Raw genomic sequence first — 27055 nt, forward strand, 5'->3', positions numbered from 1 at the left:
TCAAAGATTCCTTCCGGGCCCAGGCACGATAAAGCAAACCACAGGAAAGACCAATCTGATGAAGCCCTCTTCATCAGAACCAGGGGGCGGGGGGCTGAGTGGCTGAGGCCAGGCCAGCTGTGTGCCTGACTTCAGAGTGGAGAGCACAGGGGTTCCTTCTTTCTGCTGTCATCCCAGGCAGCTTGAGCATCAGCCCCGGCTGCCGTTTACCCTGGCCCTGCCTTCCATCCCCACAGCTACACTCACGCCTAAACTCAGATGTTCGGAGGATAATCAGAGGCCTTCTGGGCTCCAAGAGGAGCCAGCTTCAGTGTGGAAAGTTCCTGAAGCTTTCCTCGGTGCCCTAGGGCTCGGAGCAGAGAGCTTTTCAAGGCTCTGTCAGCTGAGGACTGGAGCCTCCCCGTCGTGGTGACCCTCAGCAGCACACTGCCCAGCCGTCAGCCTGTTTCCTGAGGCTAACTGCTTCTCTGACACTCTCAGAGAGGCAAAGGCGGACAGATAGGGGTGGTTCCAGCAGTGGCTTGCAGGGGATGAGATCTCCTTGTCTGACCACCGGCACCTCTGTCCTCCCTTCCTCTTTGCAAATCGTGACCTTTGCTGGTTCACCCCTCCTTCCAGTGTTCCTGCCACAGGTTAAACTCCCGTGTGACTGCGAGCGGAGATGAGTCCTTGCCATGAGAGTGAGGGAGGACTAGGGATTCCCATATTTCCGTTCCCTCCCTTAGCCGTGGCTATACCCCCGCCCCCTTGACTCTACGGTGAAGACAGAAGGAAGAGAGACCTTTGCTGGCTTGTGTCTTGACACCTCTGGGCATCAGTTTTGCCTCCCTGGACCTCAGTGGTGGTATCAGTTATAGTGGCTTTGATGTAACCATGACTGCAGTTAGGCCTGCTTGGAACAGTGACAAGCCTACAGCAAGGATAGTCTGGGAGATGGGGTGAGGAGCCCCCATTAGACAAATGCATACGGAATCAACCGTCCTACACCCAGGGATTTCCATGATTTATGTCCATATATAAATTTATCTGCATTTTTATGATAACCCCAATCCAAATGCTCACCAGCTGATGAATGGAAACGTTAAATGTGGTATATCCATACAATGGAATACTATTCTACCACGTAAAGAATAAAGTGTTTGATACGTGCCACAATGGGTTTGAGCCTGCTTAGTGACAGAAGTTAAACAGGAAAGGTCACACATATTTGCATATTTCTAATATATGCAAATCAGGAAATGGATGGTGGTGGCACACGCTTTTATTCCCAGCACTCACAAGGCAGAGAGGTAGGCAGATCTCTGTGAGTTCAAGGCCAGCCTGGTCTACAGAGTTCCAGGACAACCAGGGCTATACAGAGAAACCCTATCTTGAAAACAAACTAAATTAGCAGTTACCTAGAGAGGGGAAGGAAAGGAAGAGTGACTAGCTATACCCCTTGCTGTAAGCAAGCACAGAGAGAAAGAACTATGTCCCACAATGCTTTGCAGGCAGTGAGTCACCCACTGCCACAGCTAGAAGTCAGACTCTGGGCACAACCAAGGGGCAATTAGACCTCCTTAGCACAGAAAAGCTGTTAGTCCCCCTCCTCTTGGCATCTTCCTAGCTGGCCTGGGATGGGGAGGTTGAACCAGCAGGGAGGCTTTGAGCTGTAGACCAGAAGTGGGTGTGTCCCGATGACACCTCTGACCCAGTTCGAGGGCTATAGAAATTGATTTGCAGAAGGATGGTTTAATTAATTAGTGTGGCCTGCTTCGGGCTGGGAATGCACCATTAAATGGGCTGGGTCACCCTGCCGTCACGCCAGTGGCCCTAGTTCCTGACTCCAGGGATTCTCTGTCTCTTGGGCCCTGTCCTCTTTGTGGTGCCACTGTTTGGAATGGCTTGAGTTTCCACGTGGCTTTACCCCCTTCCCTGCCCAGGAAACTTAGGGTGGAGCAAGGCAAGCATGGATGGCCCCAGGCTGTGAAGGACCCACTTGGAGGCCACCCCTGTGTGCATGGCCTCGGCACAGAGTCCGGCACAGACCAAGCCCACACCCTGTCCACGTGTCACCCTGCATTTCTAATGCAGCATCACAGCTGTGATCATAAGTTACTGACAGTTCCCAGGCCGTAAGCGGCAGAGCAGAGCCTCTGGCCCAATCTCCACTTGCCTCCCTTGTGAGGGTATCAAGTCTTGCCTGGTTTTCAGAAGCCTGTAGAGTTTGATTACTGCTCCTGGTTTTAGGGGGAGGCTGATTATAGTCTGTGGCCCCCTGTGGGTCAGGGGGGCCCCTCAAATCTGAATGTGCCGTCCTTTCAGTAAAGTGTGCATGCGTGGTGGACCCTGTGACTTGCCTGCTTGCTGTGTGACTCTCGGCAATGGATTTGATCTCGCTGAGCCTTTTACCTTTGGCTATAGAACTGGGGTCCTGGAAGCATGTTCCTGAACATTCTTGGGAGGGGTGAGTGGGAAACTACAGAAGGTGTCTTGGCCACAGGGGGTGAGCGGCCGCTGCCTGTCTACCAGTTTTTTCCCACCATGGAAGTGGAGGGTAGGATGAGAGGTAACCTGGGCTCACTGTGCCTTGTTCTCTCAGAGATGGAGCATCTACTTTTGGGTTTTGTTTTTTTGAGACGGGGTTTTGCTATTTATAACTTGCTAGATTGGAACTCTCTACGTAGCACAGGCTAGCCTGGAACTCATAAAGATCCACTTGCCTCTGCCTCCTGATTGCTGGGATAAAATGTGTGCACCCCTACTTTTGGTTCTGCTCTTTTTTGGGGCGGGGGAGAAATGTCAATCAAAGTGATGTTTCTAAAGGGTGCTGTATTTGGCTTCTTTGATTTCTGCAGCCATTAATGTGGAGATTCTGGGCTAATGAGGCTGAGGGGGTGTATGTGGCCCCAGAGGATGGGCTGGTTAAAGATCTACCCCGGTACTGAAGACCAGCTTCCTGTGGGGATCAGCCAGGGATCAACCAGGTACATGGTTCAGATCCTGGGCTTTGAAGCGAGACTGTTTGGGCTCCAATCCCAGCTCCACCCAGTGACCTCAGAAAGATTCTGTGCCTCAGTTCTCCATTGCTTGAGGGAGGCCCGGTTCTAGAGTAATTTTTTGACGTAGAGACGGTTCCCGAATTATGTCATTACCAGTTGTCCGTTGGCATTTCCCTCCGCAACTGGGCCTGTGTCTGCCGCAGGTGTGCCAGTCTCACGCAGGCTGTGGTCGCTGTGGGACTCAGGTTGTCTCTGTCGGTGGCTGTGCATGGCTGAGATTGGGTACATAGGTGTATGCCTGGGCCCCTGGTTTTCATCTCTGGAGGCTTTCCCGTTAACCTTCTGGGGAACGCCACACCATTTGTGCTTACCCGGAAGTGAGGCTTCATTTTCCCCACATCCTCACCAGCACTTGTGATTCAGACTCTCTCTATGTCTGTCTCTGTCTCTGTCTCTCTCTGTCTTTCTCTTTGTCTCTGTCTCTCTGTCTCTGTCTGTCTATCTCTGTCTCTGTCTCTCGCTGTCTGTCTCTGTCTCTGTCTCTCACTGTCTTTCTCTCTGTCTCTCTCTTGCTGTCTCTCTCTGTGTCTCTTGCTGTCTCTCTCTGTCTCTTTCTGTCTCTGTCTCTGCCTCTCTCTCTCTGCCTCTCTTTCTCTTTCTCTCTGTGTCTGTCTGTCTGTCTGTCTGTCTGTCTGTCTGTCTCTCTCTCTCTCTCTCTGTCTCCCTCTTCCTCTCTCTCCCTCTCCTTCTCCCAGGCTGGCCTCAAACCTACTACCTAGCTAAAGACTTTAACCTCCTTACTGCTGGGATTATATGCTTGCACTACAATGCTTGACTCGTTGCCCTAAAAGCCATTAATAGAACTAGCCTGTGGGCGTGCACTTTTGCTTCTTCTAGAAGCTGGTGCAAGGGGTACCTTACAGTGTGGCCCCCAAGGCTCCTTTTCCTTAGCTTGAGGGAGGTACTGGGTTTAAGGGCTTCAAAAAACCATCTCATGGCCTGTGGAAGAGATGGTCCTTCGAGAAGGCGGCAGTTCCTGGGCTCCCTCTGCCTCGCTGCGCACCCCTGCTTGTAGATGAGCCTGTTCGCCTTCCTTCACAGACACCCATGTGTCTTGCGTCAAGATGCCTGAGATTCCTAAGTGAATGACAGCCCCTGCCAGTGGGGCTGATCACCCTTAGGATAGCTGATAGCCTGTGACTAACTGGAAGGTGACCGGGCACAGGGGTGGGCTCAGTGGCCAAGCACCTGCCCAGCATTCAAGAGGCTCTGAGTTTAATCCCCAGCCTGGCATTAATGATGATGATGATGGTGATGATAGCAGCTAGATGACAAAGGTCTCTTAGGGCAGATCTCTCTGAGGAAGTGACATCCTAAGTGACATGAATCCCTGCAGGGAGAAGGGTCTAGACATAGAAGTAAATGGCACAAGCAGGGATCTGGGCCGAGGGAGCCCCTGGTGAATCCGTGCTAGCCTGGGACTCCAGGGGGGTGGGAGCTGTCAGGGGAGCCCAGGCCTTATGGATGCCAGACCAACTTCCTTGTTGCCTTTTCAGCTCTGATGGAGAGCCAGGCCAGGACGGGGCAGCTTCTCCCAGAGTCTAGCTCCATCTCATCCCATCCTAGGGCTGGGACTGGGGAGTGGGGTCAGGGTCAGTTGCCTCAGAGAGCACAGGACACAGCTGGACTCCGATGTCCCTCTTGCCCATGGGAAGGCGTGTTCTGACTGACGCCTGTATTCATTGTCTTTGGAGCCTCTTCTTCCTGGACTTGGCCTGGTGTCCCCTCCTTACTGCAGAGCTTAGCCTCAAGGCTTGGAGGTCCAGGTTAGTGTCCTGGCTACCCTCCTGGCTCTAAGAGAACAAGGTGTTCTACCGCAGAGTCCTGGCCCGAGGACATGAGTGCACCTGACCCAGGGCACAGGAAGAAAACTGACCCTACTCCTGAGTTACATAAGGTATCTTTGGAACTTGGGCTCCTTTTGAGCTGATATGGGAAAAAGGACGCCCAAACAGGCAAGAGGTGGAGCCAGAGAGGAGGGCTGCCCCTTCAGGTCACTTCTGGGTCAGCCTGCATTCTGGGAGGTGACTGATTCATTCATCACACACAGCTGGCATCGACTCCGTGTCCAACCTGCTGCTGGGTTCACCAGTAAATGCTCAGGGAAGCTTTGCAGGAAGGAGAGAGAGGGTGAGGAGAAAGGAAGAGGGAGGGGAGGGAAGAACGGAAAGAGTAAAGGAGGGAGCAAAGGAAACGGGAACGAAAAGGGGAGGGAAGAAAGGGGGACAGGTGAAGGCTACAGAGACCTCACCCGGGCTGCAGTTGTACCCAAAGTCACGAGACCATCTAGCTCTGCTCTGGCCAATAGAAAAGTAGCATCCTCTTATGGAACTCTAAACCTTGCCTTAGCCCGAGCTGTGGGGGGGTGGAGCGGGGAGGGAGCTGGTGCAGGAACCGGAATACATTACCGCAAGGAAGAAGCTAGAGAACAATAATTGTTAATGGCACGAGGAACACTGATTTATTTTTGTAGCAGATCTTCAAAGCCCAGCATGGGCCTAATATACCCCAGCCCATCTCTGTGGAGATCATGTTTAGTTTGCACACTGTGGCCTCACGGGGTCTGGGGATGCTGCGGAAGGTGACAGGTGCTGGCTGAGCCACACACTGCCTGCTGAGGGTGCTGGGTCAGGATCAAGGGAGATTTACTGTGTGGGGTGTGTGTGTGAGAGCACATTCGCTTCTCTAATATTCAGTGGGTGTGGATTTGAATGGCCGCACTGCTGTAGGGGTGGGGAGGGGTCTTTCTGGGTGGAGAAGAGGCGCCCCAGAGGGGATTGGTCAGTGCAGGGGCAGAGCTAGTGTTCTCAAACTTGATGGCGTGAGATCACTTAGGGCTCCTCCACCTTGAGTGTAGACCTACCTTGAGCGCTCCTGGATCATGGTTTGGGGTGAGATGTAAGTTTTTTATGTCTAACAAATCCCCAGGTCCTCCTCCTCCTGCTACTGCTGGTGGTGGGGCAAAGACCCTGTTTTAAAAACAACCAGACTAAAGCCTACAGAGATGGCTTAGCCATTAAGAGCACTTGCTGCCCTTGCAAAGGACCCAGGTTCAATTCCTAGCACCTATCTTGGGGCTAACACTGTAACTCCAGTTTCAGGGAAAGTAAGAGTTGGGAGCATTCTTTAGTGTGTGTGTGTGTGTGTGTGTGTGTGTGTGTGTATGCGTGCATGTGCGTACTATGGCATGTGTGTGGAGATCAGGACTACTTTTAGAAGTCAGTTCTCTCTTCCACCATGTGGGTTCTGGGGACCCAGAGTGTCATGTTTGGCAGAAAGTGCCTTTACCCACTGAGACACCTCACCCCCGACCCCCATCGCCACACTGTGAGAGGTTTTCAGACAGGAAAGAAATGTGCCAGGCTTGTGATTTCAGAAACTCTTAGGAGCTGCTGACAACTTCGTTCCTGCCAGGCCAGAGTGACCCCTAGCTCAGGAGGGCTCTGTCTTCACAAGGCAGGGAAGCCTGAGCTATCCTGCTGGAACTAGAAAGACACGGGTGTGCAGTGATGTGTGGACAGGTCAGCATTGAGGCTGGAAACAAACCTCGAGTCAGCCAGAGGCTTCATAGAAGAGTTTCCCCAGTTAAGGGAGATTCCGACAGCTGTGGGCAAGGAGAAAGTCAGGGGCTGGGGTGTCTGAGCCCTGTTGGGGTGCTGCAGTTTCCTGCTGGATAGTAGATTGGACTGAATCGGTGAATTAAATTTCCCGTGCCTCAGTTTCCCTGATTAGAAATAGAAGCACATCCTAGGCCTACTTTGCTCCTGCATGAGGTGGTTGAAGGGGACTAAATGAGACCATCTCTACGTGTGCTGGACATGGGCCTGGGCATGCAACAAGCACTTAATAAATGTGGGCTCTTGTTAGTCACCAATGTCTGTCTCTCCAACTGCCTGTGCTGTGGGGACATGAAGGCTGAGGACTCTGCCATCTTTGTTTGTTCCTGGGAACATCCAAATGATCTCCCAGGTTCCATAGCTCAGGGCATTCTCAGACTCTATCCAAGACCTGCACTTGACTATGACTGTATCCGGGCCCTGTTGTCTCTGAGCCAGGGTGGGCTGAGGACAGTGGTATCCAGACAGAGACCTGCAGGCTGCTCCCCACCCCCAGGCTGCAGCACACCCCCAGGCTGCTGTGCCTTTTTAGCTGTTCCTGTCTGATAAGAGTGGATTTTTCCATTTCCTGCAGCAGAGATGCCCCGGTTTCCCCTCTGCCCACCAGCTGCCCTGGTTTCCACTCCTGCACAGGCTGAGATGGCTGTCTTGGAGCCACAGGAGGTTGTGGCAGGAGGGGAGATGTGTGCGTGGGCCAGGGACCTGGAGAGCCTGCAGCAGATTCCATTAGGAGGGCAACTTCTCGGTTCTGATGTGACAAGAAAGCCTGCTCTTTATCAGAAATGGCTAAACCTAACCCCAGAAAACAAAATCCCCCAGCCAGCAAACAGGAAGCAGAGGCTGGATAAAAATACTGTCCTCTGCAGCTGCAGCTGAACGACAGTGCTTTCAGAAAACCCCGCTCTTGACAGGAAACACAGCTGCTGCTGAGAGGAGAGACGGTTGGGGGGCCCCCCGAGGTAGAGACGTGGGTGACAATGGCGAGAGAAAGCAGGGACCCTCGACCCCAGCTGTCCATTGCAGGTGAAGAAACAAGGCTGGGCCACCTCTGCCTGCCTGGCCTTTGTCTTAGCTTCATCTGGGACAGACAACGGATTCCTTTCCATCTACTTGGAGCCAAGAGACCGTTATTGTATGTTGAGAGATTAGACCGTGGCTTTGAATTTATTTCCTTGGTTGCAGAGCACGACTCTTGGAATCAACAAAGTGCTTTGAAAGGGCCAGGTTGAAAAAGTATATATATTTTAGGCTGTGTATAACCATGACGTCTCTCACACCTGAGCCCTGCTGCCGAAGCAAGAGAAGCCACAGAAGAAGCTCACGACGGTGACTCTCACGGACTGTTCATGTGTCACACAGTGCTCTGTCTTTGATGGTTTTCGACCACTTCAAAAGTAGCAACCTGGAACTAGGCAGATAGCTCAGTCAGTAAAGCATTCGCCTTGCAGACAGGGAGACCCGAATTTTATCTCCAGGGCCCTCCTTTAAAAAGCTGGTTATGGTAGCATGCATTTATAATCTTTGGCATTGGCAAAGGCAGACAGATCCCTAGGACTCTGTGGTCAGAGAGCCTAGCTTAACGGGAGAGTTCCAGGCCAGTAAGAGACCCTGTTTCAATAAAACAAAAGGGACGACGACTCCTGACGAATGACAGTTGAGGTTTTTCTCTGGCTACCACACATGCACAGAGAGATTGGGGGGGGTGGGGAGGAAGAGAGAGAGAGAGAGAGAGAGAGAGAGAGAGAGAGAGAGAGAGAGATCATTGTTTTTGGCTCTGTTTTATTTCAGATAAGGTTTCCTTGGGTAGGTTCACTGGTCTCGAAGTTACTATATAGCCCAGGCTGGCCTCCAGCTCCCCAGTCTCTTGAGTTTTCTACTAAACCCTCTGGGGTCCTCATTCTTAACTTTCAGTTGGTACAGGCATAAGTTCACAGGCCTGGTTTAAGGTTGCAAATGCAATTGGCTGCTTCCAGGACTATACAAACATACTAGTCTGTCTTCCTTCCTTTCCTTTCCTTTCCTTTCCTTTCCTTCCTTCCTTCCTTCCTTCCTTCCTTCCTTCCTTCCTTCCTTCCTTTCTTTCTTTCTTTCTTTCTTTCTTTCTTTCTTTCTTTCTATCATCACGGTTGAGTTTCCTGCCCAACACAGAAGTTTCATCTCTGCCTTGCCCTCTGAGGGAACCACGTGAAATGTCATTTCTACTCTAGTAATGTGTAACAGCAGCAATCCTTACTACTTGCCTACCCTGTGGAGGGTTCTTGTCATTTAGGGAAAATGAAAATTTCTGCCTCTAAAGGCTGTCCCCACAGATCTCAAAATGTTAAAAAAAAACAAAAACAAAACAAAACAAAACAAAACAACCCACTGACAACCATAACACCATGTCACGGGCGGATTTGGGTCTTCATTTTTTCCAGTGATGAGCGTGCGGATGTGTGAACCAGCTTTCTTTTCCAGCCGAGACCTCGCTGTGTGTGTTGGTCTAAATCTCCCATTCTGTTACGTGTCAATGAATTCCTAGGCCATTAAAAGCCTCTCAGATACCAGCTCAGAGTCTCCCACTGGATGATGCTCCAAACACTGTGGGCATGAAATGTCCGATTGTTTAGACACGGGAGTCGCTTCTACGATGCCTTGATCATAAACAGTGTGGGCAGCAGCACTGCTGTGGGCGGACTTGTCTTCCATCTCTGCTGTTTTCTTTCTTTCTATATCTTTGGATATTTCTGTACTTATTTATTACGTGTGGGGTATGAGTAAACATGCCGTGGACCTGTGGCAGTCAGATCACAACATTCTTTTTTTTTTTTTTTCCGGAGCTGGGGACCGAACCCAGGGCCTTGCGCTTCCTAGGCAAGCGCTCTACCACTGAGCTAAATCCCCAACCCCAGACCACAACATTCTTGAATCAGCTTCCACCACATGAGTCCCAGGATCAAATAGGTCACCAGGCTTGGTGGCAAGCCCCCTCAGCCACTGAGTCATCTCACTGGCTCCATGTCTGGCTATTCTCTAACCTTATTACTTTATTTTATTTATTTATTTTATGTGAGTACATTTTAATTCATCCATTCATTCATTCACTTCTTCATCTGATGTACGTGAGCATGCTTTCGCTGACCTTAGACACACCAGAAGAGGGCATCGGATTCCATTACAGATGGTTGCAAGCCACCCTGTGGAATCCTGGGAATTGAACCCAGGACCTTTGGAAGAGCGGTCATTGCTCTTAACCGATGAGCCATCTCTCCAGCCCAAAATAAGATCTTTAAAATAATAATAATAATAATAAAGTAGGGCTGGAAATAATAAAGTAGGTCCTGAATTCAATTCCCAGCCACCACATGGTGGCTCACAACCATCTGAAATGGGATCTGATGCCCTCTTCTGGTGTGTCTGAAGACAGCAACAGTGGACTCATATACATTGAATAAATAAATCTTTAAAAAAAGATCTTATTTTTATCTTGAATTCTGGGTATGTGTGTGTGTGTGTGTGTGTGTGTGTGTGTGTGTGTGTGTGTTGTGTAGGTGTGCCTGTGTGTGCAGATGCTTGCAGAGTCCAGAAGAGGGCATCAGATGCCCTGCAGCTGGAGTTACAGGTGGCTGTGAGCTCCCTGCTGTGGGTGCCGAGAACTAAACTTGGGCCCCCTGCCCTTAATGGCCAGTCCCACTCTCGAATCTTTTCTTCAAAGTGTGTGTCTGCTGAGGGTGCCTAAGATAGCCATGTTTTCGACTTCTAACAGTATTTGCCTTGCTGGGTTTCACTCCACTGACTGCATTCCCCATAGTCCCTCAACTGATGGTCTGATTTCTCCACCTCTGACCCCAGGAAGCCATTGCTCTGCCTTCTGGTTTGAACTTAACGTTGCCTCGGTGAAACACAAGGAGAGGCTCTGTCGTCCTGTACCGTCTGTTTTGATCAGCCTCAAGTTCATTGCCTCCTTGTTTTCCCAGAATTCCATTCTGCATCCTAGTAATGTCGCTGCCCCCTCTTTCTCTGTGTTTGCATCTGCCTGTTTTAGACTGGAACGTTCCTTTATTTTTAGCCCCTCTGTTGTGTTTATACCAGTGCGCTTTGTTACCAGCACACACCGAACATTTTTCCTTCTTAGCAAAGCAAAATCTTTACTGTCTTTAGAGTAGAGGGGAGGAAGGCATTGGTGCTAGTGTAGACGTCTGGCTTGGAGTCATCCTGTTCCACTCGCTCATTGTTTCTTCTTTCTTTATGTGACTTCAGTGAATTTATGGTGTGTGTGTGTGTGTGTGTGTGTGTGTGTGTGTGTGTGTGTGTGCGCGCGAGCGCACATGCGCATGCACACACACACTTGCATGGAGAAGTCAGAGGAAAGCCTCAGGCGTGTTCTTCAGGAGTTGGCCACCATGGTCTTTTGTTTGTTCTTGGTTTTTCTGTCTGTCTGTTTGTCCTAGATTTATTGTGAGTACATATGTGTTGCCTGCATTAATATATGTGTGCCATGCATGTACCTGCCTGGTGCCTATAGAACTACAAGGTGTCAGATCCCAGACCATGGTGACCATGTGGGTCCTGGGAAGTTAAACCCCAGACCTCTGAATGAACAAGTGCTCTTAACCACTAGCCATTTCTCCAGCCCCAGTCCACCACGATTTTTGAGACAAGGTCCGTCATGTGGCCTGGGGCTCACCAATTTGACTGGGCTGACTGGCTACTATGCTCCAGAGATCTGCTTATCTCTGTGTCTTCTGTTTTGGGATAACAAATGTATGTCATTGTACCTGGCTTATTAAAATATTCTCTCTCTCTCTCTCTCTCTCTCTCTCTCTCTCTCTCTCTCTCTCTCTCTCTCTCTGCACGTGCCGTGTGCGTGCGTGCGTGCATGTGTGCATGTGCGTGTGTGTGTGTGTGTGTGTGTGTGTATACCGTGTGTACAGGTTTCCTCAGAAGCCAAAAGAAGGCTTCAGATCCCCCAGAAATAGAGTTACAGGCAGTCGTGAGCAGCTCTGTATGGGTGCTGGGAACTAAATTTGAGCTCTCTGGAAGTGGACCATCTCATAGCTCCAGTGCCTGGCTGTACCACTTAGGTTTTGGGGATTGGCACCAGTTACACATGGAATCAGCCAGGTTAAAATGACTCTCAATATTTCCTAGCAAAGCAAGCTCAAGACACATCATGCCAGATCTCTGTTGGATGGGCTGATTGCAGTCCCAAGTTATAGGGTTGTTCTACAGAATGACTGGGGGGAAAATAACATATTAGCCTGGTGTCACTTGCTTGGAAAGTAATCAACCTGTGTTAGCTGTTGTTATGGAGGCCGTGAGGCCACAGCAGGGTCTATGTGTATGTATCTCACACCTGGAAGGTTGGGAGTATTTTTATGTAGTCCTTGCCTGGAGATATGAAATAATTGGACTATTTAAAAAACCCAGAAGACGTGTGCTCAGAGAGATGGGACTGAGGAAGCAAAGGAAGGCAAGGAAAGAGGACTGAAATTGGGGGTGTCTGGGGAGAGGAGGGACGGAGAGGAACTGCAGAACCTTGGAGAGCTCCCAGGCAGCCAGCTAGAGAGAGGTTCTGCAGACCAGGCAGAGTAGATAGTTTCTGCTGAGAAGCTTCTGGGGGTGAGGGGGTGGCATCTGGGAATGGAGCCAGTGAGGAATTTGGGAGCTGGTGATGTTGGGGTCAGCTGTGTTCCCAAAGGGGATGGGGAAAGCCTTGAGCTTGTGTAGGAGGACACATGGTCCCCTTGTCAGACTTGGAGACTAAATGCTGTAAGGAGCGAGATACCTAAGAGGAAGTTAATGGAGGGCAGGAGAGGAGGGGACGGGTTGCACAGGCCATACTTGAAGTTCTCTTCTCCATGCCTGCTGTGTTTATGGATGTGGTTCTCCCACGTAAGGAGATCTGGTGCAGGCTCTCTCACTTATGAGCAGTTCCCCTTCTGGCCTGCCCTGTGCTGCAGAGAGAACTTACATGTCCAAGAAGGATGGACTGCAAACTTTGCACTTTGCACTTTGCTCACTATAAATCTTTATGTGTGTGTGGTTTTTTTTTAAAGAAGAGAAACAAATTAGTTTATTTGCTCAACTCAATAAGTACTTCTGAGAGACTTCTGAGAACCCCATAAACCGGTTCTTCAGACTTGAAAGCTAGACACCATAGTGCACACCTGTTACCTGAGCACTTGGGAAGTGGTTAATAGTTCAAAGCCAGCTTAGGCTACAAAACGAAAGCTAGACACCATAGTGCACACCTGTTACCTGAGCACTTGGGAAGTGGTTAATAGTTCAAAGCCAGCTTAGGCTACAAAACGAGTTCAAATCTAGTCTGGGATACAATGTAAGTGTCTGTTTCAATCAATCAATCAATCAATCAATCAATCAATCAATCAATCAATCAACCAATAGCAGAAGACAGACAAGATTACCTCTTAAAGGGGATTCAGTCACTTTCCCTGTGTAACCCTTACATTAGGTATAAGTTACACATTGTCAGAGGCTTTTGGTAGCCAACATTAATGTCTGCCAACCCCCTTTGTCCAGTATAGCTGCAAATCCTGGACACACAAGTTCTGGAGAGCAGATTATAGCTATGTGCCTGGAGTGGCCCTAGCTGTCTTCTGATTATAATGAGGGTATCAGAGATGCTAAGAGAGAAACAGGCCTCTTGGAACGAACGGGTCAGCAGATGAACCTACTCTCTGAGATGGAGGAGTCTGGGGTCTTGCCTGGGTCGGGTCCTTCTGATCCACAGGGAAGGCAGAGCAGCTCAAGAACAAAGGCTCCAGTCAGTTCTGAAAGCAGGCAGAGGCTACAGGGGCCTTTTTCCTTGCAGGTTCAATTGTTGACTGGGAGCCTGAACTCCATTACAATAGCAAAGAATGGCTCGCCTACCCTGCCTGCCTCCAGACCTCCCCTACACCATCCACCTCCAGAACTGACAGCCTAGCAAAGACAAGGACCCACACACACAGCTACTCTAGTACTGTGATCTTAGGACTGGACAGAAAAGCACACTGGGGAAGTACCTGGCCAGCCCGAGAGCTAGGAGTTGGGAAGTGGAAGAAGGGGAGTCCTCACAGACACAGTGACATTTAAGATGGGACCTGGAGGCTAAGCAATGACTAACAAGAACTGCAAGTTGAAGGAACGGCACATGACTTGAAGGTGCAGAGGTACAGCGATGGTGGGGCCTGAATGGCCCTGAAAGGAGACCATGGCTGTTGGAGGGATGGTGCCAGGCGGTGTGGGTAGAGGCCATACCATGGAGGCTCATCGAAGACCAGGTGTACTGTGTATTGTGTGCCAGGCTGTTTTGGCCTTCTGGGTACAGTAATGAGGGGAGCGGATGTGACTGAGATTTCACAGAACTCTCAAGCCTGATGGAAGCCCACCCCTTCTCTTCAAACTGATGCGTGACTCACCTACCGTTGAACGCAGAGTTTCTGAGGTGTGCTTCTGTGGTCTTCAGTTCAAAGCCTTTCTCAGTTCACATCACTGCCTGATTCTGGTACTTGCACATCATCTCCAAGGAAAACTCTGGCCTCTAGCGGTCACCTCATCCTGCCTGCTTGACCCTCAACCCTGCCACATCCCAGTGCATCTCCCTATTCTGGACATTTCCCGGCATGCACATGGGATCATGCAACATGAGGTCTTTTTATCTCGCTCTTTTGGCCCACCACGATGCTTTCGGGTTCTTTTTGTGACAGAATAATGTTCCATCGCCTGGAATCCCATGTATCCATTCATCAGTGGGTGGACACATAGGCCGTCCATACTTTGGGATGATTAAGGACACTGCTGCTCTAAACGTGAGTGTAGATGCTTGTTTTGTTTAGATTTTTGAGATAGGATTTCGATGTGTACTTCTGGCTGGCCTGGAAATCATGGTCTTCCCGAATGCTGGGGTTACTGGTACCCTACGTCACCCTGTCCACGTCTTTGAGTTTCTGTGTGGATTCGCAGGCTCGGCCCGCTGAGCCCAATTGCTGGGTCATATGATCATGTGGCCACTTGATATTTATTCCAAAGGAGCCGCACCCTCCCATATCCTACGAGCAGTGGGTGGGAGTTGTAGTTACCCCGTACGATCGCTGATAATTGTTCTTTGGTGCCTTCTCTTCTAGAACAGCTAATGTCTGGGGGAGAAGAGGGGCTAGTTCGTGGGCCTGGGGATGTGACTTTGAGAGGAGCCCGCATCTTTCTGAGCTAGGCTTCACCATGGCTGACTCATTGCACAGAACCCCAGGAGACTGTTGGAAGAGGCTCTAATGAATCTGTCACTGAGAAACCACCATTCCACTTGACTGAGCCTCTGCCCCCCCCAGCCCCAGGAAGCCACAATTCCCTGGAAGCAACTATTTCTGGCTATTTCTGCACCAGGGACGAGCAGTGGTGGGTGGAAAGTTGAAGTTGCTCAGTGGAATGATTTTGGAAGCACAGTTAAATGAGGACCAGGGTACTTTTGCTTTCTGAATGTGCTGGGCTGAGGGCTGGACCCACTGCAACCCTGTTAGCACATTGAGGAAGGGAAACCCGATCACTGTGAGAAGTGACCGCTGGAAGGAGAAAACCAAAGTGCCTGGAATTTAGGGTAGCATGGGGTCTGCCCAGGATGGAGAGGCAGCAGGAAGATGCACCAAAGGTTAGAGCTCTTTGCAAAGCTGCCACTTCTGCCACATGACTTCAGGCTACGTGTCAGCCTCCGTACCCGGGGACCTCATTTGCAAACGGTAATAACGAGGCTGCAGCAGTGACTGCCGTCATCACCTGTCTTCTTTCCCACGTGATGTTCTAGAACACCGAGCTCTGTTGGCAGCAGCTCTGACCTTATCTTGACCCCTTTGCCATCTCTTCCGTGGCTTTTATGGCAATGTTTTGGCAGAGTGGTTTGGTGTGCGGGCTTTGGAGCCGACCAAGCCTGGATTCAAATCCCAAGCCTTGGGATGACGAGATGGATCAGTGGGTAAAGGTGACTGCAGCATAAGCCTAACAACATGAGTTTGATCCCTGGGACCCCTGTAAAGGTAGAAGGAGAGAACCAAGTCATGGAGTTGTCCTCTGACCTCCGTATGCATGCTGTGGTGCATATATGCCCTCTCCATCCCCCATCTCTCTTCATACACAGACGCACATCTACAGAAACAAACAGACACACACAGATATACACACACATGAACACAGACATACACATACATATACAGATACACACAATAATGATGATGATAATGAAGAAGAAGAAGAGGAAGAGGAAGAAGGAAAAGAGGAAAGAAGAAGAAGGAGGAGGAGGAGGAAGGAGAGGGAGAGGGGGAGGGGAGGGGGAGGGAGAAGGGAGGGAGAGGAAGAAGAAGAAGAAGAAGAAGGAGAAGAAGAAGAAGGAGAAGAAGAAGAAGAAGAAGAAGAAGAAGAAGAAGAAGAAGAAGAAGAAGAAGAAGAAGAAGAAGAAGAAGAAGAAGAAGAAGAAGAAGAAACAGTCTTTTCAATACCATTTTTTTCCAATATCAAGCTTCTCACGCCTCCCTGCTATACTTGCGGAGGTCATCACACATGCTTAAATCTTAGTCTCAGGCTCCCATCTGTAAAGGTACAGTAGTAGTAGCCATGGGTCTCTAGTCCTCCCAACTGGATTGTGAGGAGCGGCTGATGTAACGCCTAGGAAACACCCGGTGAGCACAAGGTTCCGCACAGCGGGTAATGGGCTACAGGAGTGAGTGAGGGCCCAGGATCAGAGAGAGAGACGAGCATTGTGTTGGGGAGCAGACATGATGGCCAGCCCAGAGTGGAGGCCAAGTGAGGTGGGGCTGATGACTCCTGAGGCCAGCCTCCAGGTCTCCTCACGTGGCTAACCGATGCCAGGGGAGGGAGGACACTTGCTCCCTGCTCTCTGTTAACCCCTAACTGATACTTTTGGTCATAGAGTCACCCTCCCTGAGGACCCTCATGTCTGTAGAAAGTGTGAGCGATGATGCCCGAGGCCGGGGAGCAAGTAGCTATATGGGGCATGAAATAGAGGCTCCTGCAGTATAGAAGGGCAGGGCACCACAGAGAGGTGGCATTCGCTTGCAATCTGAAGGATGAAGAAGAATGTGCTGGCCCAGGGTGGGAAGAAAGAAGGTTTCAGATGCGGGTGATAGGGTTTGGAGGCTGGGGGCTGGGAGCCCAGCTTTGGTTGGTTTGAAGGGGACAGAAGCCAGTGCAACAGGAGCAGGCAGCAACAGGGTGGAAGCAGGTAGGGCTTGGAGGGCGAAGTGAGGAGTGGGTCACACCGTGGACGAGAGGATTCTGTTTTGGTAGCAGCAGCTGGGCCTTGGGGAGATGCATCTTGCTCAATGTCTGCCCTCTGTGGGGCGATCCGGCTCCTGAGTTTGCACGTCCCTCACCAGCGCTGGGTCAAGCAGTGAGTTCTGGGGAACAAGACAGGTAAAATGTCAAAGGAAAACACAAATCTCGTCAGTGGTGCTGTTCGCCTGTGAAGGCAGCTGCTACCCGCTTTCTCCAGAGAAGGCCTCCATGCGACTCAGCATTGCAGCTGGGAAGGCAAAGAGCAGATGGCCCTGCTGGCCCAGATTCCAGCCAGATTGCCTGGGAGGTGTGGGTGGAGTGTGTGTGTGTGTGTGTGTGTGTGTGTGTGTGTGTGTGTGTGTGTGTGTGTGGGTGGGTTGGGGGGTGGGGGGAGCCAGGAGCAAGATATGTGGGGGAGGGGAGCAGAGCCACCTCATGCCATCTCCGTGGGGTTCTGCCCAACAGGAACAGAGGTGCCTCCAGGGCCTCTCTGTGATCTTTAACCAGCACTTTTCAGAGCCCCCCCCCCCCCCCCGAGAGAGGCCACTTTCATCTGTGAGGACCTGCATGAAAGCTTGTGGGTGACTTTCAGTGCCCATAGAAACAGCCCCGGCACCCAGTGCCCAGCTCAGGAAGGACCCAGATGCAGCTCACCAGTTAGTTTCAGTGTTTGTTCTCCTGGTAACCGGTAATAGTGGCGCTTAGACCTTCTCTTACTAAATCCTCACAGCATCCTAAAAGCGAAGTCCTCATTTGCTCTCCGTTTTATAGCTAAGGGCCCCTGTCAAGCCTTAGATCCCAAGTTTCCTTCCCAGGTTGTTCAGAATGTTCATGGAGTAAGACGTGAGCCCAGAGCTCTTAGTATAGCTGAGCAGGCCACATGCAACTTCTTCTTTTAAAAAAATTATTTATTTATTTTATATATGCGAGTACACTTCAGCTGTCTTCAGACACTAGAAGAGGGCATCAGACCCCATTACAGATGGTTATGAGCCACCATGTGGTTGCTGGGAATTGAACTCAGGACCCCTGGAAGAGCAGTCAGTGCTCTTCACCGCAGAGCCATCTCTCCAGCCCCCACATGCAACTTCTAAGCACTCCATTCGCATAGACTATGATGAAAATAATCTGGCCTCTGAGTTGGTTGAGAGGGTAGCCCTGTGTGGGGCCGCAAGCTTCAGGGCCTTGAGAACCAAGTATCTGCAGACCTTGCCACGCAGGATGTACTGCAGGCAGTGGGTGCTGCACAGTCTATGGGGACCCTTAGCTCTGCTGCTCTGGGATGAACACAGTGTTAAGTGACCCATGGCCAGACTGTGTAGAGGGAGGCCTGAGGTCACCTGATACTCAGTTGGTCTTAGAAGCCTCCCCTGACTCCTCATGTCAGCCAGCAGCTTGGTTCACAGAGCTGAGTAGTAGATCCTTGGCTTTAGGTCCCAGCACCTCAAAAAAACAAAACAAAACAAAACAAAAAGACATTGGACTGACAAGCACAGAGTCCCTCTTCTTGCTGAGCCCAGAGAAAGGGAAGCTGGCTGTGTGCTAGTGGTGGGGCTTGGCTCCAGGGAGCTGGGCTCAGAGCCAGGCTCTGGTCTCCTAGTGAGAGCTGCCGAGGCAGCCTTGGCTCGTGGGTATTAAGGGTTTCTTAGAGCTGGAGATGATCTGTCCCACTTCTTGGGATGGAAATAACTGCCCGATTTCAGGGTAATTACATGGCTTGGGCTCCCACACAGTGCAGAGAGCCCCCCGATAATTACTGTGTGGCTGTTGGCAGCTAATGCTTATTTTCTGCCTCAGAGTCTCCTGGACAGGAAGCCTGGGCCATCATCTACTCTAGACAATGCAAATCTGCTCACGTGAGCAGAACCTTCTAGAAACACTTTCTGGAAAGGTCACAATGGCCACTTCTCTCACCCCAGAACCATCTGTCAGGTTCAGAACACATTGCTAGCCCAGATACAAGCTGGACCTGGGGTGGTCAGCGGCTATATTAGTAATTACTTATCCCTGTGACAAGAGCATCGGACAAATGCAACGTAGGGAAGGAAGGGGTTGGCTTACAGTTCCAGGGTACAGTTCGCTATGGAAGGGAAATCGTGATGGTAGGAGAGAATGGTAGCTGATCGCTTTGTATCCCCAGTCAGGAAACCGAGAATGGCGGATACTGGTTCTCAGCTCTTTTTTTCTGTTTTACTCAGTCCAGGACCCCAGCCTATGAGATGGTGCCATCCACATTCAAAGTGGGTCTTCCCAACTCAGTTAAACACCTCTGGAAAGGCTTCAGACATATCCAGAGGTGTGTTCCCACCGTGATTCCAAATCCAGCCAACAATGGAGATTAACTATCTCTGTGGCTTTTCCGTCATCTCCTCAAGTAGCCCTGGGCTAGACCCACCTACTAAGTTACCAAGCTCTGTGGGAGGCACCTGCATGTGGGCAGAGCTTCCTGTCACGGTCGATGTCTGAAGCGGAAACTTAAGGGTTCCTTGGAGTCAGTTGTGTCGGATGGTGTTTGGTTGGGGCAAACATGGGAAGGAATGTTTTCCTGAAGTGGACACAGGTGAAAGACTGAAGCAGACTCGTGAAGGAACCTATCGCTGAAGCAGACACAGGAGCAAGGATGCTCTGCTAAAGCAAACTGTGAAAGGACATGCGATGAAGGGTTCTTTGCTAATGACACTCCTGTATTGGTCCACTTTACACTGTGTAGCTGAGCTCCATTTGTTGGGACTTTGCTGAGGCAAGACCTGTGCTGAGGCAAGGCATGTGGAGGACACGTGATGCTTGGGGGGTATAAATAGGACTCAGTGGAGTGACGGAGACAGAGCTTGGCTTGCTGGTACAGCTGGCTGTGCAAAGCTTGTGGGTCTCGAGTCTTCACTGATCTTTGCTTCCCTGAGAGAGGCACAGCTCCCGGTGTTCCTGCTGGTTCCTCCTGCTGACTGGAGAAGAGAGGCTGAGGCCTGGATGTCTCTGCTAGGTTGTGTCACTGCTGTTGTTAACCCAACTCTGTTGAACTGGATTGCTGGGGGGTATCTGTGAAGTGTTTGCAAGTGGATCGAGCTGCCACTGCTAACCTATGAACTGTCCTGCCGATCTCCAGAAAACACAGATGAGAGTTGCTCCAAAAAACAGCTCCCCCCCAGGCTCCTCTGGATGGTAGGCTACAAGGGAAGTTAAAGTGTTTAAGAACTGTCATTAAGAGGAGTCTGAATGAGCACTAAAGGATGAGGAATGGGGTACATGCGTGTGCACATGTATGTGTGTAGTATGCCATTATGCACATGCTAAGAAGCATATTAGGGAGAGTGTCTGGATGGTGGTGCATGGATGGATGGATAGATGATGGATGGACGGATGGACAGATAGATGGATGGATGGATGGGTGGGTGGATGCCTGGCTTGCTGGATATATGTATGCTGGGTAGATAATTGAGTCTTCCATGCAATGTGAATCTGCTTTGCAGAAGCTCAGAGGTCAGAGGACGTGCGACTCTTGACACAAACGACTGTTACAGAAAGCGTTAGGAGCTTAAGAAATGAAGTTGGAGAGGCAGACAGACAGACAGGATTAGCTCACAAGCCCTTCCCTGCACAGCTTCAGAAGAAGCAAGACTCCAAACCACAACGTGAATGGTGCCCTGTGGACTCGGGCGAGACAGTGATTGTATCATGCAAGATCTTATATGGACGGCAAGGTGGAGGATGCTCTTCTCCGAGTGGTGGGGAAGCAGAGAAGGGCTTGAGCATTTTGTAATGAGGATGGTTTCCAAGTGCAGTGCTTGAAAGCTGCACTGTCCCACTGGAGATCCCCGTGAAGCTGGGCGCGCTTAACTTCTGTCTACCTTGTACCGCATGTGGATGAGCAGAATGGTCTTACATGCATGCGTATTAATTCCAATTTAAATAGCCACAGCAGCCAGATGTGGCTCCATAGGGGACAAGCAGCCGAAGGATCTGAGTGGGACAAAATCCTGTCACGTATATGCCTCGGTAGCAGTGTGTCTTGGGCAAGTCTACCTGAGACATTTTCTTGCCAAGTTGAGGCCTCAAAACTTCCCCTTCACACAGGGCAGGCTCTGTGAGGATGGAGCTGAGCAGCTATCCCGACCCCTGCTCCTGAGACTTGAAGGCTGTCCCAGTATCCATCCCTGCCTTTCCCCTGGCACCTTTGAGGCTGTTGATTGACAGTTGCCCTGCAGCGTACCACAGCTCCCTCCTAACCCTCTCCCTCCACCGGAGACACATTACTGAGGAGACTTCCTCAGCCCTGCCTGGCTGCATGAGCTACTGGCAGGCAGGAGACAGTGGCTACCTTGGGTGTTTGGTACGTGACCTTGGATCATGTGAGTGGGGTGTGAGAAGGTTCAACAGGGAGCATGGCCAGCCTGCTCTGCCCACTTGTAGGCTCCCATGCCCCTTTTCATCAGCACCACGACAGTGGCCCTTCCCACAAAACTGCTTTTATATCCTGCTTGTTCACCTGTCCTTAGGTAATCGCCCCTCGTCTGGTTCTCTGGCCCAGAATTCCACTTACGTCCTCAATGTTCAGCCTGGGAAACCTGGAGCCAGTGCAGCCCTCCTAGTGCCCCTTAGCCAGTAGATGGTTGAGAGAGAGAGAGAGAGAGAGAGAGAGAGAGAGAGAGAGAGAGCGAGCTGTGGGCTCCAGTGGACTCTGCTGTCGGCCCTGTTGGTAGCTCCCTGCATGGAGAGAGAGACCTAGCTGAAGGCTGGACAGGGGGAATCCCTCTGTGCTAAGCAGGGTGGGGCCATGCAGACTGACAGACAGGACAGCTTTTCATTTTTTTATCCTTTGCACATGGCTTCTAGCTGACATTGAGACCCTGGATGGGACAGGGTGAGGAGAAAGGACACTGAGGGAATAGGAGGGGGCTCACTAATGCCATTTGTACACTCTGGTTTTCCTCACTTCCTATATCTACCCACCACTTCTGAACACACACGCATGTGGGCACCTAAAGTCTAGAACAGGTGGTCGTAAAACCTCTACCCCATTTCCCAAAGGCTCAGTAGATCCAAAGAAGGCATTTGACAACCACTGGTAAGCCATCATGTGTGCAGAATATAGCTATGCTAATAAAACAAGGCATAGCAAAAGACACCTATAAAACCATGCACTGATCACAGACCTGATGCTGATCCCCAGACATGGCTCAACTTGACGTCATATGACCCCATGTGAGGTAGAGTCAACAGCATTCCCACTTTACAGATGAGAAAACTGAGGTGGTGAGAGAGACGTGTGTTGATCATGATTGCTCTGTCAGTAAAACTCCAGGGTGTAGGTTTTAGGGACAAAAATGTACTTCATATTTGACAACCCATGCCAACTTCTCAGCCTAGCCAGGAATAGTGGCACCTCTGGTGAGTCAGCTCTTCTGGAGGGAGCTGAGGCAGGAGAATTGTAATTTTAAGATCTTCTTGGGCTACATAGCAAGTTGCAGGCTAGCCTAGGCTACTTAGCAAGACTTTCTCTCAAAATAAAAGGTCAGAGGTGTAGCTCAGCAGTAGAGCACACGCCTAGCATGCACCAGGTCCCATCCCCAGCACTGCCAAAAACAAACCCCCAAAGTTCTCAGATCAGTGACTGGCACTGAGGAAGATGGGACAGTTGTATGTGTGACCTGATAAGACAGCTGTCAGCACTTGTATGTGTGACCCGTTCTGTGCCTCAGTTTCCTCGTCTGTGAAATAGGGATGCTGTTAACATCTCATTACTCTCTGATGGGAATAAGTAAGACTATTGAGGATGGGGTCTGGAAGTGGGCGGGTCTTGCTGGGTTCCCACAGTGAGTGACAGGAACCTCACTCCTGTCCTTTCCTCTTGCAGTACGATACTTCCTGAAGAACAAGGTCAGCCCTGATTTGTGTAATGAGGATGGGCTCACAGCCTTGCACCAGGTAAGCTGTGGTTCCCGGCCTCTTCGCTCCTGGGAGGAGGGGACATGAGACAGGAGCACAGAGAGCCGAGCTGAAAGGCTATTGTCCTTTGCAGATGCCCGTGTCTGTCACAGACCGGCCCTCAGAGCTCCTGGGTGCACATGACACACACATGCAGTGACAGACTCTGAGGACAGGGACTCTTTGTTCACTGTGTCCTTCCAGCCAGCTGAGAAAATTCGTGTAGAAGTTAAGAATTGGCAGAGAGCATTCACAACCACCAGATCATCCCACTCGGCCTGAGGACAAAGCCGACTGACTGTTTTGTTTTCTAAGGTCACATGGCCAAGACCTATGACAATGAAGTGGGTGCTATCAAGCACATGTCCTTTCCAAGGGTGTGTGGTGACATCCCTGCCTGCCTGGGGACAGCCTTGGAAGCTTTGTCTTTCATGGTCAGCCTTTAGCCCCCAAGGGTCAGTTCTGCCAGAATTCTTTCTGCAAAAGCTGAAAGTTTGCTCCAGTCCAAAGCTCTATTGTACCTCCTTCCTAATACTGAGGGTAAAGAATTAATGTTGGCTGTCCTGCCCAAGACCCTGGAGGCCTGGTCTGTCCAGTCTCTGCTCCTCTCCAACTCCTAGGCCTGGTTCCTGCCTTTCAGGTCCTCCACAAGGGGCTCCTCCTGGAACCCGTGTGCTCACTCAGTAGTTCCTCTCCCCAGCAAGAGCTTGAGAGCTGGGCCGTGACAGAGGCACTCTCTTCTTCCAAGCGACCCCTTCCCTCTTGTCGTTTAGCACTAGCGTGACACTCTGAGATTACCTCCTCCCACAAGCTGAGCCTCACCACAACACAGCCTGCACCTCCTGTCTGTTGTTGCATCCAGTGTCTTTCCCTATGCTCACAGACCTAGGCGCTCAACAGGCACACTCTGAATCAGTGAGAGGCCACACCTGATGCTTCCCTGTGCCCGTCGCCAGAGTTTCTGAGCAGATAGACTGGAGGGTAGCCTGGTGGGGAGAAACCAAGCAGCTGGAACCCCATGGACAGAGACAAACTACACACATCTACCCATAAGATGCTGGGACCAGGCCCTGCACACAGCATTCAGCTCTGAGCCTGAGGGCTGTCTGCATATACTTTTGGCCCCTACTGTCCTCCAGGGCCTCAGGCACCCACACTTAGGCAACTGCCTCAGTAACGTTACTGGGTCTTGTCCAAGGGTCCCCTGCACTCCAGACTCCAGCTTCATTAACTCCAGAGTGCAGAGGATGCTCCAGAGGTGAGATCCTCAGTCTACCCTGGATTTGAGACCTAAAAGGCAACCACTGAGGCTAAATAGTATTCACTAGTCAGAGGCCCAGTGATAGGATAGAGCTAGATTTGAGGCCTAGAACTGTCACTCACTTGTATGTGACCTTGGACAAGTTCCTTATGCTCCCTGTGCCTCAGTTTCTTCTCCTGTGAAAGAGAAATGGTCTCTATCTCCTTGGGTTGTAGAGAGGATTGACTGAGAGCTGTAAAACCTTAAGCAACACTGTCTTAGTTACAGAACAGATACTATGGCCAAGGCAAGTCTTATAAGGACAACATTTAATTGGGCCTGGCTTACAGGTTCAGAGGTTCAGTCCAGTATCATCAAGGAGGGAACATGGCAGCATCCAGGCAGGCATGGTGCAGGAGGAGCTGAGAGTTCTACATCTTCATCTGAAGGCTGCTAATGGAAGACTGACTTCCAGGCAGCTAGGGTGAGGGTCTTAATAGCCCACACCCACAGTGACACACCTATTCCAATAGGGTCACACCTTCTAATAGTGCCACTTCCTGGGCCTGGCATATAGAAACCATCACAAACACTTACCAGAGACTAGGCAGTAATCAGGCTAGAGAGAAGGCTCCATGGTTAAGATCACATTCTGCTCTTGCAGAAGACCAGAATTCAGTACCTAGCTTCTGTGTCAGGTTCTCAACCACCTGTAAGGCCAGCTCCATGGGATCTGACACCCTCTGCTGGCCTCCATGAGCACCTTCATGCATGCATGTATATTCCTACTCACACACACAAACAAACATATATACGTAATTAATGGTTTTTTAATCATCTTCTTTGAAAAGGTTTGAATTATGGGGCTGGAGATGTGGCTCAGAGGTTAAGAGCACTGACTGCTCTTCTAGTGGTCTTGAGTTCAATTCCCAGCAACCACTTGGAGCTCATAACCATATGTAATGGGATCTGATGCCCTCTGTTGGTTGCAGACATACATGCAGATAGAACCGTGTATACATGGTAAATATGTAAACCTCAAAAAATAAAAATAAAAAAAGATTTAAGTTATGATTACAGTTTATCATATGCCTACCTCACAAAGCACTTCAGTGGTATATCTCACTTTGATCTTCATAGCCACCCTCGGAAAGTTACCGTGTTTTATGTCTCAAGAAACAGAGGCTCAGGGGCAGCCCTGTTCTGTAGACTTTCCACAAAGATGGGAATAAATGTTCTGTGTGTGTCTGTATGGGCCAGCATAGTAGCCACAGAGTTCTGTGTCTAATGTGACAAGAACTGGATTCTAACTCTTATTTAATTTTAGTGAATTTAAACACAGATGGGCCGTTTTGGATGGGATATCTCTGGGTTCTAGGTCAAACGGTGAATCATGGCAGAGTCAGGGCTAGCCCCAGGAACCTTGGACTGTCCGGATACCATGGTTACAAGAGTCCCAGGGCTCTCTCTAGATGCTTTGTCTTCATGAACTTTTGGGGAGCCCTCCCTGGAGTTTGGGGTTCCTTCCATTCCTCTCCACCCTACTTCTTTTTTTTATTTATTTATTTTTTTTGTTCTTTTTTCGGAGCTGGGGACCGAACCCAGGGCCTTGCGCTTCCTAGGTAAGCGCTCTACCACTGAGCTAAATCCCCAGCCCCTCACCCTACCTCTTCTTAAGGAAGAAGAGGTATCACATGACCTTCTCAGGTCCAGCTTTCCTTGAGGGCTACTGAGCCTCTGGGAGCACACACGGAGAGGGAACTGCCCGTGTCAGAACTTAGCTGTGTAAAACTCTCCTTAATGCTGCAACCGCCTCACTTGTCTTGGGCTCCACTTTGGGATCCTTAGGAGGCATCTGTCCACGCTGGCCCACAGACTGTCATTTGCTTTTGTCATGTCCCTTTTGCTCCCGCCCTTGTGTCAGGTTAGGGACAGGGAGTTAGGAAGTGGCCCTGCTTACAGACTATGCAGTGTGATGAGACCACAGGCCTAGAAATAGCAGCTGGGGTGACGCTGCAGCGTGGCCAGCGTTCACACGGTGGGAGCTGAAGTATCTCTGCAGCTTGAAGCTCCAAGCCGGTGGCTTGCCTCACAGGAGAAGCGAGACAGGCTTCCAAGAGGAAGGACACCTGAGCCGGGCCTTGAAGTAAGAGCTTATGAGTATTGTATGCGTATGAGTAAGAGTTTGCCAGAAAGAAAAAGAACGGCATTTAGAGCAGAGAGCACACCCACAGAGGCCTTGAGAAAGCTGCCCAGCCTTGCAAGCTTGAGTGTAAGGGAGTAATCAGAAGCACAGAGGAGGCGGGACTGGCCAGGTTGAGAATTGGACCTTCGGAGTCAGACTGTTTGGAATTTATAGACTGATTTTGTTATTGTGCGGGTACCGTGTGTGTGTGTGTGTGTGTGTGTGTGTGTGTGTGTGTATGTGTGTGTGTGAATGTGTGTGTGAATGTGTATGTGTGAGTGTGTGAGTTTGTATATGTGTGTGATTGTGTATGTGTGTGTATGTGTGTGAGTGTGTATGTGTGTGTGTGAGTGTGTGTGAATGTGTATGTGTGTGTATGTGTATGTGTGTGAATGTGTATGTGTGTGAGTGTGTATGTGTGTGAGTGTGTATGTGTATGTGTGTGATTGTGTATGTGTGTGAGTGTGTATGTGTGTGTGAGTGTGTATGTGTGTGTGAGTGTGTATGTGTGTGTGAGTGTGTATGTGTGTGAGTGTATATGTGTGTGTATGTGTGTGTGAGTGTGTGTGAATGTGTATGTGTGTGAATGTGTATGTGTGTGATTGTGTATGTGTGTGAGTGTGTATGTGTGTGTGAGTGTGTATGTGTATGTGTGTGATTGTGTATGTGTGTGAGTGTGTATGTGTGTGAGTGTGTATGTGTGTGATTGTGTATGTGTGTGAGTGTGTATGTGTGTGAGTGTGTATGTGTGTGTATGTGTGTGAGTGTGTATGTGTGTGTGAGTGTG

The 27055-nt window shown here is 50.2% G+C and overlaps 1 protein-coding gene across 9 annotated transcripts in view; it reads left to right on the forward strand.

Moving 5' to 3' along the window:
• Positions 1–27055, forward strand: part of Ppp1r16b (protein phosphatase 1, regulatory subunit 16B) — a 96168-nt gene that overhangs the window by 49566 nt on the left and 19547 nt on the right. For all 9 annotated transcript variants that reach the window (XM_087654389.1, XM_087654396.1, XM_087654394.1 and 6 more), the window contains 1 exon segment: positions 22773–22843. In XM_087654389.1, coding sequence (XP_087510515.1) covers positions 22773–22843 — 71 coding nt within the window.

Source organism: Rattus norvegicus, chromosome 3 (genome assembly GCF_021556685.1).
Source record: "Rattus norvegicus strain SHRSP/BbbUtx chromosome 3, alternate assembly SHRSP_T2T, whole genome shotgun sequence".
In the NCBI taxonomy this organism is placed as follows: domain Eukaryota; kingdom Metazoa; phylum Chordata; class Mammalia; order Rodentia; family Muridae; genus Rattus; species Rattus norvegicus.